Source organism: Microcaecilia unicolor, chromosome 4, assembly GCF_901765095.1.
Source record: "Microcaecilia unicolor chromosome 4, aMicUni1.1, whole genome shotgun sequence".
In the NCBI taxonomy this organism is placed as follows: domain Eukaryota; kingdom Metazoa; phylum Chordata; class Amphibia; order Gymnophiona; family Siphonopidae; genus Microcaecilia; species Microcaecilia unicolor.
In genome coordinates, this window is record NC_044034.1 from 120,332,977 (window position 1) to 120,349,087 (window position 16,111).

At 52.6% G+C, this 16,111-nt stretch overlaps 1 protein-coding gene across 1 annotated transcript in view; it reads left to right on the top strand.

Moving 5' to 3' along the window:
- Window positions 1-16,111, top strand: part of MYCBP2 (MYC binding protein 2) — a 937,772-nt gene that overhangs the window by 307,564 nt on the left and 614,097 nt on the right. Inside the window, 2 exon segments of the mRNA XM_030200587.1 lie at window positions 14,119-14,244; window positions 14,668-14,795. Of these exon segments, the coding sequence (XP_030056447.1) occupies window positions 14,119-14,244; window positions 14,668-14,795 (254 nt within the window).

A 16,111-nucleotide genomic window follows, 5' to 3' on the forward strand; every position in this document is an offset into this window, starting at 1 on the left:
CATGCAAATCTAAGCAGTGCTATTATCTTTGATTATCATGTTGAAGTGCGGGAGAATTGTGCCCGAGCATGCGCTCAGCACAATCCTCCCGCACTTCTTTGACAGGTCTAGGCTGTCAAAAGCCCAAAACTGTCAAAGTGGCCTGCCGATCCCCCAACAAAGAGGCCGCCGCCGGCCAAACCGACTCCCACCCTCCCACCAAGCGATGGGGGGGGGGGCTGGAGGTCCGGTGGACCTCCGGTCCCCCCGACGACCCCCCCCCCCATGTTCATGGAGGGCTGGAGATCCGGTGGTTCTCCAGCCCCCCCCCCCCCGAACCCCCAGAGGACTTGGTTGCCGGCTTAAGAAATGCTGCCCTACCCTCCCATCTGCGACGGGGGGGGGGGGGGCTGGAGGATCGGTGGGTCTCCAGCCCCCCAAACCCCCAGAAATCGTTGTGATCCATCGACGGGGTGGGGGGGGGCCTAGAGGTCCATCAGACCTCCAGCCCCCCCCAACTCCTCCCCCCCCCCCCGGCGTTCTCCACAAATCCCTGGTGGTCCGTGGTGACACGTAACCCCGCCCTCCTCCCTCCCTCCCGGCCCCCCTACCTTTGTTGGAGGAGGGACGCAGCCTGCATGCCTCCCTCCTCTTCCTTTCGACGCCGCTTCAAAATGGCGGCGCCCAGCCCCGCCCATTGCATCCTGGGATGCGCTGGGTGGGGCTACATACCATATAAGGGAGCGATTCCCTTACATGGTATGAAGCCCCGCCCAGTGCATCCCAGGATGCAATGGGCGAGGCTGGGCACCGCCATTTTGAAGCGGCGTCGAAAGGAAGAGGAGGGAGGCATGCAGGCTGCGTCCCTCCTCCAACAAAAGGTAGGGGGGCCGGGAGGTAGGGAGGAGGGCGGGGTTACGTGTCACCACGGACCACCAGGGATTTGTTGAGAACGCGGGGGGGGGGGGGGGTTGGGGGGGACCTCCAGCCCCACCCCCCCTCGTCGGTAGATTACAGCGGCCACAAGGATTTCTTGGGGTTTGGGGGGCTGGAGGGAGGGTGGGACAACGCTTGGCCTGAGGCGGCCACGAAGATTTCGGGGGGGGGGGGGGGGGGGAGACCGGAGGTCCACCGGACCTCCAGTCCCGTGTGCTGTTGCCTTGGGGGGGAACGGGGGCCTGCCAGCATGCAACTGCATGCTGGACAAGACTCACCATTCCTCCCCAATGATCCGCAAAATCTAACGCCAGCTCGGAGCTGGCGTTGATTTTGCTGCGGCCAGCGACCCAATCTGGTCGCTGATCATTGGGGATGAATGCGTTAAGCGCCAATTAGCATGCATTTGCAAGCTAATTGCGCTAGAAGCCCTGTTTAGCATGCATTTGCATGCTGCTTGTGCTGAGAGCCCTCGAGTGCGCTGTTTCAGGCGCTCGAGGGCTCTGATCATGGGTCGGCTGCAAACTCTGGCGCTAGTATGGCGTTAACAGCCTCTAGCGCCAGAGTTTGCTTTTGATCATGAGGGCCATAGTGAGGTAGTTTCACAGTAGGACCTCTTCCCATTAAAAAAATAGTTTGAAAAAGATTGTTGAAAGCAAGACCCTGCTGAATTTCTCCAGCTCGAAAAAGAATGAACTCTAATTGATTTCTGCTGGTGGCAATTTATCAGAGGAGTTTGGTCATATGGTAATTTGATTGACACTGTTAAGGAACATTCTCAGCCACCAATAATTTTTACTCAGATGGTATGTCCTAGAGGACAGATATTTTATATGTGGGGTAATTTTGTAAACCTGGTCATGAGTAAAATAGCTTTTATTAGGGAAAAAAAAAAGCCTTGCATTATATGTGTAAATGTACATTTCCTTAGCATCCCTCCGGACCGGCCCAGGATTGGACTGATGGGTTGTGCTCGCCTACCAGGAGGTGGAGACTGAGAAAAAACTCTGACTCTAGAGAGCCAATAAGAGCCCTGATCATGTGACCTTAGCCTCAGTATTTTCTCAGTCTCCCAGCAGGTAGGAAGCGAGCCCATTAGTCTCTTCTTTGATATATGTATATTTCTATGCTTCTTTTCTGTTTATCTTCTTTTCTGTGCCTGAGAAGTATTGATTAGAGGCTTTTCTGATATTCTCCTCATTATTTCTAGCCTCTGGGGTGTTACACTCGGGTGTCCCGAGTCCCTGTCCCCTTCCTCCCCATCTCCCTCGTGGGCAGTGATAATTATTAAAAATATAAGCAAATAAAAAAAAGGGAAGGGCCACCCTTTCTGAGGAAAGGTGTTCGCCTTTGGGAGAGGCAGCCAGTGTAATTTAAAAGAGGGCTCTGTTTTCCCCACAGACCTAACGAGCATTGAGCTTGGTTTTAGGCAGCTGTTTAAAAAAAAAAAAAAAAAAAGAACTAACGCAATCAGCAAGCCTAAGCAGAACTTGCAGTCTATTGATTTGGGCCAGAATTTATTTCAGTTCTCATATTATTGTAGCTATTGCTGTTTTCTTTGTGAGCATTTGAAAAAAAAATCTCCTGCGCGAACCACACCGGCGCGTGCACACGCGTGCTTGTTTCTTCCTCAGATATGTCGGAGAAGTTAATAAGATGTTCCATATGTCAGCGTCGGGGGGTAAATTCCTCCAGCGCTTGTAAGTACTACACGGCACACGATTCCTCCGTCCCTTCGTCGGTTTCGGGGCCCATTGCGGCGGTTCTTCCTTCTTCTCCTTCGTTATCTTTGCCGCCGAGTGCAGAGGCCTCAGGCGCGGTGTCGGGGGGTGGCGCTGGAAGTTTGGCGCGAATGGCGGCCATTTTGGTTCCTCCGGTTTCACCTTCAGGGGGCGGACCGTCTCTTTCCCGCGCTTCAGGGACCTTAGGTGATCCAGATTCAGGGGTGATGGTGCAGGCTGCAGGCACTCAGGCAGGGGGGTTTCCTCCTGAGTTTGTGCTGCAGATGTACCACGCTTTTCTTATGCAGAAGGACAATGCAGGAGCAGCAGCACCAGGGGATCCTGTTAGCTCTGTTCTCCCTCCCAAGAGACCTAGTGATTGGGACTCGCAATTAGATGTTTTTTCTCACCAGGATCAGGACATGCCCCTTTTAGAGGAAGAAGAGGGTCTACAGGGCCTAGGAGAACATTCTTGGGAGGATATTCCCTCCTTAGGTTCAGACGCTGGGCCTTTGTCACAGGGGGAGGATCCTTCGGTGGCTAGAGTGTTCCGTAAGGAGGACTTGCAGGACCTTATTTCCATGGTAGCCTCAACTTTGCATTTTGAGGATCCGCTTCCTGTCTCAGAGGTGCGGAAGATTGATGTTTTGATTAAGGGATCTAGGGCTTCCAGTAAAACTTTCCCTATGCATTAGGATATTTGGGAAGTTTTTAAAGCACAATGGGAGGCCCCGGATGCCGTTTTTCATCCCTCCAAATCTATGAGTCGTCTTTACCCTGTCCCGGAGGCGGATAGAGCTCTGCTTAAGCTTCCCGTGGTGGATGCCGTGGTCTCGGCTGTTACTAAGCGCAACAACGGTCCCTGTGGATGGAGGGACTGCGCTGTGGGATGCCCAGGATAGGAGGTTAGACACTCTTCTAAAGAATAGTTTTCATGTTTCTTCTCTGGCTGTGTAGGCGGCCATCTGTGTTTCTCTGGTGGCCATAGCTTGTTTTTGTTGGGCGGAAAGAGTTTTGGATAGATCTTCTGATGATCTAGACGCTATTGATGTAGAAGTGGCCAAGATTAAGACGGGCTCTGCCTTTCTAGCCAATGCCCTATATGATCTGTTGAGGGTATCTTCTAAGTTCTTGGCCTTGGGGGTCGCTGCTCGTCGCTCCCTATGGTTGAAAGGGTGGTCGGCGGATGCGGCCTCTAAATCTAAGTTAAGTAGATTCCCTTTTCGGGGTTCCTTCTTGTTTGGAGAGGAATTGGATAAGTTGGTGTAGTCTCTAGGTGACGCTAAAGTTCCTAGTCTCCCTGAGGATAAGCCTCGGCTGGCTAGTCGGGGTGCTTTGTTCGGTCGTCGTAGTATTCGTCCTTTCTGTAGATTTCAATCTGATAGGGGTCCTCAGACGCAGAGGTCTCGATTTTTTAACAGAACTCAGTCTTTTCGGGGTTACCGCAGAGCAGGTAGACTTTCATCCGCAAATTTTCGCTCCCCATCACGTGCTTCCCAATGAAGGTGCGACGGGCTCTCCCCTGGTCCCTGTGGGAGCTCATCTTTCACAGTTCTATCAGAGGTGGGTCCATATTACTTCGGATCGGTGGGTCTTGGACGTTGTTCAAGAAGGTTATGCCTTAGAGTTTGCAAGGCCTATTTCAGAAGCCTTTCTGGAGTCCCCCTGTCGCTCTCGTCGCAAAGCGGGAGCGGTTCGGGACACTCTGCAGAGGCTCTTAGAGCTTCAAGCAATTTGTCCAGTTCCCCCCTCGGAGCAGAAACGGGGTCACTATTCTATTTATTTTGTGGTCCCAAAGAAAGAAGACGCCTTTCGGACGATATTAGATCTCAAGGCTGTCAATCGGGCGCTCAAGGTCACAAGCTTTCGTATGGAGACCCTTCGCTCCGTCATAGTGGCAGTTCGCCAAGGGGAGTATTTAACAGCATTAGATCTCACAGAGGCTTATTTGCATATTCCGCTATGTCCAGCTCACCACAAGTTCTTGCGCTTTGCGATCCTAGGAAAGCATTACCAGTGTCGCGCTCTGCCCTTCGGTCTCGCGACGGCTCCACGCATGTTTACCAAGGTTATGATAGTGGTGGCAGCGGCACTCAGGAAAGAGGGAATCCTTGTTCATCCTTACCTAGACGACTGGTTGATCAGAGCGAAGTCTTATCAGGAAAGTTGCCAGGTCACTCAGCGAGTGGTAGCATTCTTGCAGTCCGTAGATTGGGTAGTGAATCTGGCCAAGAGCTGGTTGGTTCCCTCTCAAACGCTAGAGTATTTGGGAGTCACCTTCGATTACAGAGAAGGGTCGAGTTTTCCTTCCGCAGGGAAGAGTCTTGAAGCTCCGGTCTCAGGTTCTTTGGTTACTTCAACAGAAAGCCCTGTCGGCTCAGGATTATCTGCGGGTTCTCGGTTCTATGGCAGCAACAATAGAGGTAGTGCCCTGGGCACATGAGGTCTCTTCAGTGGTCCCTGCTCTCCCGGTGGTCCTCTCAGAGGAATCCTCTCACGATGAAGTTGTTCCTCCGTCATCCGGAACGCAGCTCTCTTTGCTGGTGGCTGCGAATGAAGAATCTCTCGGCAGGGATGCCGTTGGAGTCTCCGCGGTGGATACCATTAACGACAGATGCCAGTCTCTGAGGCTGGGGAGCTCACTGCCTGGACAAGTGGACTCAGGGTCTCTGGTCTCCGCTGGAAGCAGCTCAATCCATCAACTTCTTGGAGACCAGGGCGATTCAGTTAGCCCTGCAGCACTTCGGTCATCTCCTAGTAGGCAAAGCGGTGCGAGTTCTCTCAGACAACGCCTCGGCAGTGGCCTACATCAACTGCCAGGGGTGAACGAGGTGTCGTCTCTTGTATCGAGAAGCGGAGAGTCTCCTCGTGTGGGCAGAGGTTCACCTCACCACCATATCAGCCTCGCACGTAGCAGGAGTTGACAATGTGTGGGCAGATTTTCTTAGTCGACACACTCTTGATCCCGGGAAATGGGCTCTCAGCGATCGGGCTTTTCAGTTCATAGTGCAGTGCTGGGGCACTCCAATTTTAGATCTGTTCGCCTCCAGGCTCAACTCCAAGGTCCCACGGTACTTCAGTCGCCAAAGGGATGTCAGAGCGGCAGGGGTAGACGCCCTGTTACAGCAGTGGCCCTCCGGTCTTCTTTATGCGTTTCCGCCATGGCCTCTAATAGGTCGTCTCCTACAGAGGATCGAGGATCACTTGGGGCCGGTGATTTTGGTGGCTCCAGACTGGCCTCCGCGTCCTTGGTACGCGGATCTCCAACGTCTGTCGGCGGTGGCTCCTCTTCGGCTTCCGGTGCACAAGGACTTGCTGGTGCAAGGACCAGTACCACATCCAGAACCGGCTCGATTTTGTCTTATGGCTTGGCTCTTGAATGAGCCCGGTTAGCTAAGAGGGGTTTCTCAGCACCTGTGATTTCCACCATGCTTCGTTCTCGTCGGCGTTCCACCTCTCTGAGCTATATTCGTACTTGGAGAATTTTTGAGGCTTGGTGTGCACAGGCGGGCGTTGTCCCTTTCTGGGTGTCCGTGGCTCAGATGTTGGATTTTCTACAACGAGGTTTTGATAAAGGACTTTCTCTTTCTTCACTCAAAGTGCAGGCGGCAGCTCTTCTTCGTCCTCCGGTCAGGGCGATCTTTCCATCTTGGGATCTCAATCTGGTTCTCACGACTCTAACGAAATCTCCTTTTGAGCCTTTGCAAGCTTGTTCTTTGAAGGATTTGACGCTTAAGGCGCTGTTCTTGGTGGCTATTGCATCAGCTCGGAGAGTCTCGGAGTTGCAAGCTTTTTCCTGTAGATCTCCATTCCTGGAATTCTCTAAAGAACGCATGGTCCTTCGGCCAGTTCCTTCCTTTTTGCCTAAGGTGCTATCTCATTTTCATCTGTCCCAGTCGGTTTTTCTCCCTGTACTGGGATCGGCCTCAGGAACACAGGAGCAGCGGAATTTGCGTACTCTGGATGTTGAGAGAGTCCTTAAAAGGTATCTCGTGGTTACTGCAGACTTCCGTCGCTCAGACCGTCTCTTTCTTCTTTTTGCTGGTCACCGCAAAGGTTTGTCAGCTTCTAAGGCAACTTTGTCTCGCTGGATTAAGAAGATGATAGCGTCTGCTTACCTTTTGTCAGGCAGACCAGTTCCGGAGGCGGTTAAAGCTCATTCTACTCTAGGACAGGCAGCCTCGTGGGCAGAGTGCTCCTTGGTATCTCCAGCGGAGATCTGTAAGGCGGCGACATGGTCCTCTTCATTTGTTCTTTAAGCATTACAGGCTGGATGTTCAGTGTCGTCAGGAGGCCATCTTCGCATCAAGAGTACTCACAGCTGGTTTGCGGGGGTCCCTACCTTAGGACTACTGCTTTGTTACGTCCCATCAGTCCAATCCTGGGCCGGTCCGGAGCGATGCTAAGGAAGGAGAAATTAGACCTTACCTGCTAATTTGCTTTCCTTTAATCCCTCCGGACCGGCCCAGGCCCCTCCCGTGTTATCTTTCAGGATATATATTCAACTTTACTGTGTACAGATATTCAACTGTCGTTTACAGAGCTGTTTCTGTGAGTTAGACAGTCTTAAGGAAATACTTAAATGTTCTCCAAGTTACAGGGTTATAACTTAAATATTCTGCAAGTGCCCAGTTTATATCTTTTCTCAGTGAAACAAATTCGTAAATTCATAAATCTGTACATAGTTGGCCATACCTCAGCTCTGAAATGAGTTGTTGGTGAGCGCGGGATCACAGCTCCGCCGTATTATAAGCACGTTTTGTTTGGTGGTGCTTTCTGGCTGCTTGTATTCCTCATGGCACAGAAAATAGGTCTGTCTTTTCCTTTCTGCTTTGTTATTCAAATACTGAGGGTAAGGTCACATGACCAGGGCTCTTATAGAGTTTTTTTCTCAGTTTCCACCTGCTGGTAGGCGAGCACAACCCATCAGTCCAATCCTGGGCCGGTCCGGAGGGATTAAAGGAAAGCAAATTAGCAGGTAAGGTCTAATTTCTCCATGTGTAGGTGTGTTTGGAGCAGGATCATGATTTGTGCTAACATTTATGCCTACTTCTAATCAAGGGTAAATGTCTGTGACCTCAGTTTAGGCATGATTTCTGCCAGTTTACCTCTTTTCTCCGAGGACAAGCAGGCTGCTTGTTCTCACGACTGGGTGACGTCCGCGTCAGCCCCCACCAACCGGAAGAAGCTTCGCGGGCGGTCCGCACGCAGGGCACGCCCACCGCGCATGCGCGGCCGTCTTCCCGCCCGTGCGCGACCGTTCCCGCCAGTCCTTTTCTTTCCGCGCCTGGAGAGAGTCGTGCTACTGCCGCTCTCACTTCGTCAGCCCCGGAAAGCCGTCGCGTTTACGCGAATTCTGTTTATTTTTTGTTTAGTTTTGATTGCCGCGCGCTCCGAATTTCTTTTAAAAAAAAAAAAAAAAGAGAGAGAGAGCACGCGCTCTATTTTTCCCTCGTTTTCGAGCGGGGGCGTCGCGCTGCGGCCTTGTGGCCGCGCGGTCGATTACTTTTTCGAGGTGTGATTACCGCCACCATCGACGACTTTAACTTCGCCGACGCGATTTTTCCGTCGATGTCCTCGAAGGTCCCGAGTGGATTTAAGAAGTGTGGTCGGTGCGGCCGGCCGATCTCGCAGACCGACACCCACGCTTGGTGCCTCCAGTGCCTCGGGCCGGAGCACAATATCAAGTCGTGTTCTCTGTGTCTTGGTCTCCGGAAACGGACTCAGGTTGCGAGGCAAGTTCTGCGGGACCGTCTTTTTGGAACTTGCGCCGGCCCCTCGACGTCGACCTCGACTGCATCGGTATTGAAGGCCGGTTCTTCGGTACCGGTATCGATGCCCGAGAAATCGGCACCGATGGCATCGACCCCAGGAGCACAGGTCCCGTCGGCCCGCCGGTCCTCCGGCGAGGGTAGGGGTGAGAGGCCGCGTGGGCAATCGGCCCCGGTCACTCCCTCGGCCCATGGCCCTCGGGACCGAACCCTGTCTGACACGGTTCCTCGGGACCGAGGGGGATCGACCTCCTCCTCCTCCATGCCACCTGGCACCGATGACGGGCACCGCAAGAAATCCAAAAAGCACCGTCATCGGTCGCCTTCCATGCATCCGGCTCTCGGTACCGGAGAGGAGTCGACGCCGAAACGTCCGCGTCGAGAGGAAAGGTCCCCCTCGGTAGTTGAGGTACCGACACGTCAGGGTCCCAGCACTTCGGTGCAGTCTCCTGGACCCGACCAGCTTCCGGCACCGACGCCTCTACCGGCCCCCCCCGTCTTTCCCGGCAGCGGGCCTGGACGAGTGCCTCCGAGCCATCCTTCCGGGGATCCTGGAAGGGCTGATGCGCTAGGCTGTGCCGGCGCCGGCGAGCTCTAGCCCGGTGCCGAGGTCGTCGACACCGCCGCCGCTTGCGGCGCCGGTCTCGACCGCCACGCAGGTGGAGTCCCCGTCGACGTCGATGGAGGGAGCTTCGTCCCCGCCGGCGCGGGAGTCCACCGCTCGACGACACCGAGGCCTCGGTACCTCGACGTCGAGCCGGGCCCGGTTAAGGACTCAGCTACATGAGCTCATGTCCGATACCGAGGAAGAGGCCTCGTGGGGGGAAGAGGAGGACCCCAGATATTTCTCCTCAGAGGAGTCTGCGGGTCTTCCCTTGGACCCCACGCCTTCACCAGAGAGGAAGCTCTCGCCCCCTGAGAGCCTCTCCTTTGCCTCCTTTGTAAGGGACATGTCTATTTGCATTCCCTTCCCCGTGGTCTCTGTGGATGAGCCGAGGGCTGAGATGCTCGAGGTCCTCGACTATCCATCACCAGCTAGAGAGTCCTCCACGGTACCGTTGCACACTGTCCTCAAGGAGACACTGCTTCGGAACTGGATGAGACCACTATCTAATCCCATCATTCCCAAGAAAGCAGAGTCCCAGTACAGAATCCACTCGGACCCAGAGTTAATGCGGCCCCAATTGCCCCATGACTCGGCGGTCGTGGATTCTGCTCTCAAGAGGGCACGGAGTTCGAGGGATACCGCCTCGGCGCCCCCGGGGCGGGAGTCTCGCACTCTGGACTCGTTTGGGAGGAAGGCCTACCAATCCTCCATGCTCGTGACCCGCATCCAATCATACCTGCTCTATATGAGCATTCACATGCGGACCTATGTGCAACAACTGGCGGACCTGGTCGAGAAGCTCCCGCCGGAGCAGTCCAGGCCTTATCAGGAGGTGGTCAGGCAGCTGAAGGCGTGCAGAAAGTTCCTGTCCAGGGGTATCTATGACACCTGTGACGTGGCATCTCGTGCTGCGGCCCAAGGTATAGTGATGCGCAGGCTCTCATGGCTGCGGGCCTCTGACCTGGACAACCGCACCCAGCAGAGACTGGCCGACGTCCCTTGCCGGGGGGATAACATTTTTGGTGAGAAGGTCGAGCAGATGGTGGACCAACTGCATCAGCGGGAAACCGCTCTCGACAAGCTCTCCCACCGGGCGCCTTCAGCATCCACCTCCACAGGTGGACGTTTTTCCCGGGCCCGGCAGGCTGCACCCTATTCTTTTGCGAAGCGTAGGTACAACCAGCCGGCCCGAAGGCCTCGTCAGGCACAGGGACAGCCCCAGCGCGCTCGTTCTCGTCAACAGCGTGCGCCTAAGCAGCCCCCTGCGCCTCCACAGCAAAAGCCGGGGACGGGCTTTTGACTGGATCCACGGGAACATAGCCGCCCTACAAGTGTCCGTACCGGACGATCTGCCGGTCGGAGGGAGGTTAAAATTTTTTCACCAAAGGTGGCCTCTCATAACCTCCGACCAGTGGGTTCTCCAAATAGTGCGGTGCGGATACGCCCTGAATTTGGCCTTCCTGCCTCCAAATTGTCCTCCGGGAGCTCAGTCTTTCAGCTCCCATCACAAGCAGGTACTTGCAGAGGAACTCTCCGCCCTTCTCAGCGCCAATGCGGTCGAGCCCGTACCACCCGGGCAGGAAGGGCAGGGATTCTATTCCAGGTACTTCCTTGTGGAAAAGAAAACAGGGGGGATGCGTCCCATCCTAGACCTGAGAGGCCTGAACAAATTCCTGGTAAAAGAAAGGTTCAGGATGCTTTCCTTGGGCACCCTTCTGCCAATGATTCAGAAAAACGATTGGCTATGTTCCCTGGATTTAAAGGACGCATATACTCACGTCCCGATACTGCCAGCTCACAGACAGTATCTCAGATTCCGCCTGGGCGCACGGCATTTTCAGTATTGTGTGCTGCCCTTTGGGCTCGCCTCTGCCCCACGAGTGTTTACCAAGTGCCTCGTGGTGGTAGCGGCCTACCTACGCAAGCTGGGAGTGCACGTGTTCCCATATCTCGACGATTGGCTGGTCAAGAACACCTCGGAGGCAGGAGCCCTCCGGTCCATGCAGTGCACTATTCAACTTCTGGAGCTGCTGGGGTTTGTGATAAATTACCCAAAGTCCCATCTCCAGCCAACCCAGTCTCTGGAATTCATAGGAGCGCTGCTGAATACCCAGACGGCTCAGGCCTACCTTCCCGAAGCGAGGGCCGCCAATCTCCTGGCCCTGGCTTCGCAGACCAGAGCGTCTCAGCAGATCACAGCTCGGCAGATGTTGAGACTTCTGGGTCATATGGCCTCCACAGTCCATGTGACTCCCATGGCTCGTCTTCACATGAGATCTGCTCAATGGACCCTAGCTTCCCAGTGGTTTCAGGCCACCGGGAATCTAGAAGATGTCGTCCGCCTCTCCACCAGTTGCCGCACTTCACTGCTCTGGTGGACCATCAGGACCAATTTGATCCTGGGACGTCCATTCCAAATTCCGCAGCCCACGAAAGTGCTGACGACGGATGCATCTCGCCTGGGGTGGGGAGCTCATGTCGATGGGCTTCACACCCAGGGTCTGTGGTCCCTCCAGGAAAAGGATCTGCAGATCAACCTCCTGGAGCTCCGAGCGATCTGGAACGCACTGAAGACTTTCAGAGATCGGCTGTCCTACCAAATTATTCAAATTCGGACAGACAATCAGGTTGCAATGTATTACATCAACAAGCAGGGGGGCACCGGATCTCGCCCCTTGTGTCAGGAAGCCTTCGGCATGTGGCGTTGGGCTCGCCAGTTCGGCATGCTCCTCCAAGCCACATACCTGGCAGGTGTAAACAACAGTCTGGCCAACAGACTGAGCAGAGTCATGCAACCGCACGAGTGGTCGCTTCATTCCAGAGTGGTACGCAAGATCTTCCGAGAGTGGGGCACCCCCTCGGTGGACCTTTTCGCCTCTCAGACCAACCACAAGCTGCCTCTGTTCTGTTCCAGACTACAGGCACACGGCAGACTAGCATCGGATGCCTTTCTCCTCCATTGGGGGACCGGCCTCCTGTATGCTTATCCTCCCATACCTTTGGTGGGGAAGACCTTACTGAAGCTCAAACAAGACCACGGCACCATGATTCTGATAGCGCCCTTTTGGCCCCGTCAGATCTGGTTCCCTCTTCTTCTGGAGTTGTCCTCAGAAGAACCGTGGAGATTGGAGTGTTTTCCGACTCTCATCTCGCAGAACGACGGAGCGTTGCTGCACCCCAACCTTCAATCCCTGGCTCTCACGGCCTGGATGTTGAGGGCATAGACTTCGCTACGTTGGGTCTGTCTGAGGGTGTCTCCCGGGTCTTGCTTGCCTCTAGGAAGGATTCCACTAAGAAGAGTTACTTTTTCAAGTGGAGGAGGTTTGTCGTTTGGTGTGAGAGCAAGGCCCTAGAACCTCGTTCTTGCCCTGCACAGAACCTGCTTGAATACCTTCTGCACTTATCAGAGTCTGGCCTCAAGACCAACTCAGTAAGGAATCACCTTAGTGCGATTAGTGCTTACCATTATCGTGTGGAAGGTAAAGCCATCTCTGGAGAGCCTTTAGTCGTTCGATTCATGAGAGGCTTGCTTTTGTCAAAGCCCCCTATCAAGCCTCCTACAGTGTCATGGGATCTCAACGTCGTCCTCACCCAGCTGATGAAACTCCTTTTGAGCCACTGAATACCTGCCATCTGAAGTACTTGACCTGGAAGGTCATTTTCTTGGTGGCAGTTACTTCAGCTCGTAGGGTCAGTGAGCTTCAAGCCCTAGTAACTCATGCTCCATATACCAAATTTCATCACAACAGAGTAGTGCTCCGCACCCACCCAAAGTTCCTGTCGAAGGTGGTGTCGGAGTTCCATCTTAACCAGTCAATTGTCTTGCCAACATTCTTCCCCAGGCCGCATACCCGCCCTGCTGAACGTCAGTTGCACACATTGGACTGCAAGAGAGCATTGGCCTTCTACTTGGAGCGGACACAGCCCCACAGACAGTCCGCCCAATTGTTTATTTCTTTCGACCCTAACAGGCTAGGGGTCGCTGTCTGGAAACGCACCATCTCCAATTGGCTAGCAGATTGCATTTCCTTCACTTACGCCCAGGCTGGGCTGACTCTTGAGGGTCATGTCACGGCTCATAGTGTTAGAGCCATGGCAGCGTCAGTGGCCCACTTGAAGTCAGCCACTATTGAAGAGATTTGCAAGGCTGCGACGTGGTCATCTGTCCACACATTCACATCGCATTACTGCCTCCAGCAGGATACCCGACGCGACAGTCGGTTCGGGCAGTCGGTGCTGCAGAATCTGTTTGGGGTGTAAATCCAACTCCACCCTCCAGGACCCGCATTTATTCTGGTCAGGCTGCACTCTCAGTTAGTTGTTCTTCGTAGGTCAATTTCTGTTGTATCCTCGCCGTTGCGAGGTTCAATTGACCGGGGTTCTTGTTTTGAGTGAGCCTGAGAGCTAGGGATACCCCAGTCGTGAGAACAAGCAGCCTGCTTGTCCTCGGAGAAAGTGAATGATACATACCTGTAGCAGGTGTTCTCCGAGGACAGCAGGCTGATTGTTCTCACCTACCCTCCCTCCTCCCCTTTGGAGTTGCATTTCATCATTTTTGCTTGTCATTCAACTGGCGGGAACGGTCACGCACGGGCGGGAAGACGGCCGCGCATGCGCGGTGGGCGTGCCCTGCATGCGGACCGCCCGCGAAGCTTCTTCCGGTTGGTGGGGGCTGACGCGGACGTCACCCAGTCGTGAGAACAATCAGCCTGCTGTCCTCGGAGAACACCTGCTACAGGTATGTATCATTCACTATATTTTGTAAAGACACATAAGAGTTGTCCTCTCAAACTACATGATCTGTTACAAAATTACCCCCCCCCCCCCCCCCCCCCCCCCACAGTATTAAGAATCATAACCCTTATACAGCTAGAAGGTTTTTGTGGAAAGACTGACAGGATACCCTCTGGTGACTAGAGCTCTTGGTTCACAAAAGCAAGAATTTTAGGAATGCAGTTGTTCTTTTTATGAGGAGTGATGGGTATAAAGTGATGAGTCATCTGTTTAATACAACTTCTGCAATCATCCCTTAAAACCAAGAAGGTGCAAAAATGTAAAAATTACCATTGTCACACTATCTAATAGACATGTCATATCATTCCAGGTTGTCTTGACACTTTAGCTGCTCTGCAAGACTTAAAAATGGGAGTAGCAAGCACGGAAGAGGAAACTCAGACAGTGCTGAAAGTTTACGCAAAGGAAGACTATAGCGTTGTCAATAGATTTGAAAGTAGGTACCTGTGTTAAGACAAAACTCTTAGCCTTAGTAAATTGGCCTGCATATGTTAAGGTGCATTAGTTATTAACATGCACGGACAGCATGCTCTAATTTCTGCATTTAACAGCTTAATTTAGAATGGAGTAGAGGATGGGGTGGGACTGTGCCTTAGGCTTAACACTGAGATATTTACTGTGTTAACTAATAGATATTAGTGTTAACTAATAATATGGTAGATAATCTGTCTTAGTCAACATCACCTAAATAGGTGTTATTGCAATGCAGTTATTGCACAATAAGGAAATTGTCTCTGCATTAACTGTATGGAAAGATGCTGTGAATGCCCGAAACAGTTAACACAGAGGCTAAATAGGCCTCATAATGTGCAGTAGTAATTTGCTGAAGGTATTAGTAATTTTTAACAAATTTTTTTAGGTCATGGTGGTGGCTGGGGATACTCTGCCCATTCAGTAGAGGCAATCCGTTTCTGTGCTGACACAGATATTTTACTTGGTGGTCTTGGACTTTTTGGAGGCAGAGGGGAATACACTGCTAAAATAAAGGTACTGCAAGAGTGAAACCTAAATTGCTTAAATGTATCTGAGACTCACTGCTATAAATGTGTGTTTAACAGATTGAACCACCCTGTGTTAAAGTAATCTGTGTAACTCAGTGTACTTTACAACTCTATTAAGGCCAGTTACTACTGTTTACTTTGACATTTCACAGATGGTTCACAAGTATCCATGCAGTAAAGTACTTCAGTTTATGGCCATGCTCACCTTTTTATACTGTGTGTCTACTAGTTACAACTAAGCTTCTGTTTGTCTTGGCTGCTCTACAGCTGAACATGTTAGAATAACAGTTTACTGTTTTGCTTCATGTATTAGCATACAGAGGAGAGAGTCATGCCTAGTGTGTGTGTTGGTGATACATGACATTTTTCTAGTGCTGAAGAATGTGGATTCTGCAGTCACTGTGTGCTTTACGGCTAGACAAGGCAATCTGATTGAGAACATGTACAGACTTAAACAGGGTTTCATATCATCCTTCCCACTATTCCAGAACTTGTGAAATAGTCATGTCTTTCTACCAACAGGTGAAGATAGAGAATACAGAGCTGAGCTGGAACACATAATCCCTGTGAGACTCCTCAGTATTTTCTATCTGCAGCATGTGAATGGGCATACTTCACAGCTGTAAGCTCTGAATAGTAGCTTCTAGTCTAGTTGGTTAGCTGGTTCCTGGTTGAGCAGGTTGGGTAGCTTTCCATTCTGAAGGCATATCGGGAAGTCTCCTGACCCCTTTCTGCTTGGGCCTGCAGCATCCTCTCCCCCCCCCCCCCCCCCCAATACATGTTTTTCTCTTTCTCAAGTAACCTTAAATTCAAATTTAAAAACAAAATGCGAGCGGCACATCGTCAGCCTTTGGAGCAGTATCTTTGGGGCTAGAGAGGGCGGGCAGCTTCCGGTGGGGGCAGTGAAGCTCTGCTGCATTCCTGTGAACTCGATGGAGAAGTGCAGCCAAAGTGCTTCAGGGGTGATCCAGTCAGCAGTGGTAGGTCTGACTTCCTGTGTTCTGGTCAGCAGCAGCAGGGCTTGGAAGGTCTGCCCTAGTCTTGGGCATTTTGATGGCCATTGGAGCGGTGGTGGAAGCAGTGCATGGCAGCTCCTGTGAAGGCAGTGAAACTGTGCTCCTGCTGTGGAGCTCACCAGTAAATGTCAGGATGCTGTGCGGTTTGCAAGCCAGCGAAACCACAAGAACTGGCAGAAGAGGTTGGGTAAGATGCTGGTTGTGCTGTTTCCTTTTGGCTCTGTGGCTTCACAGCTATGCTCAACGTCCCAACAAGCTGAGGCAACGGCGGCCATTTTTCCGCCTC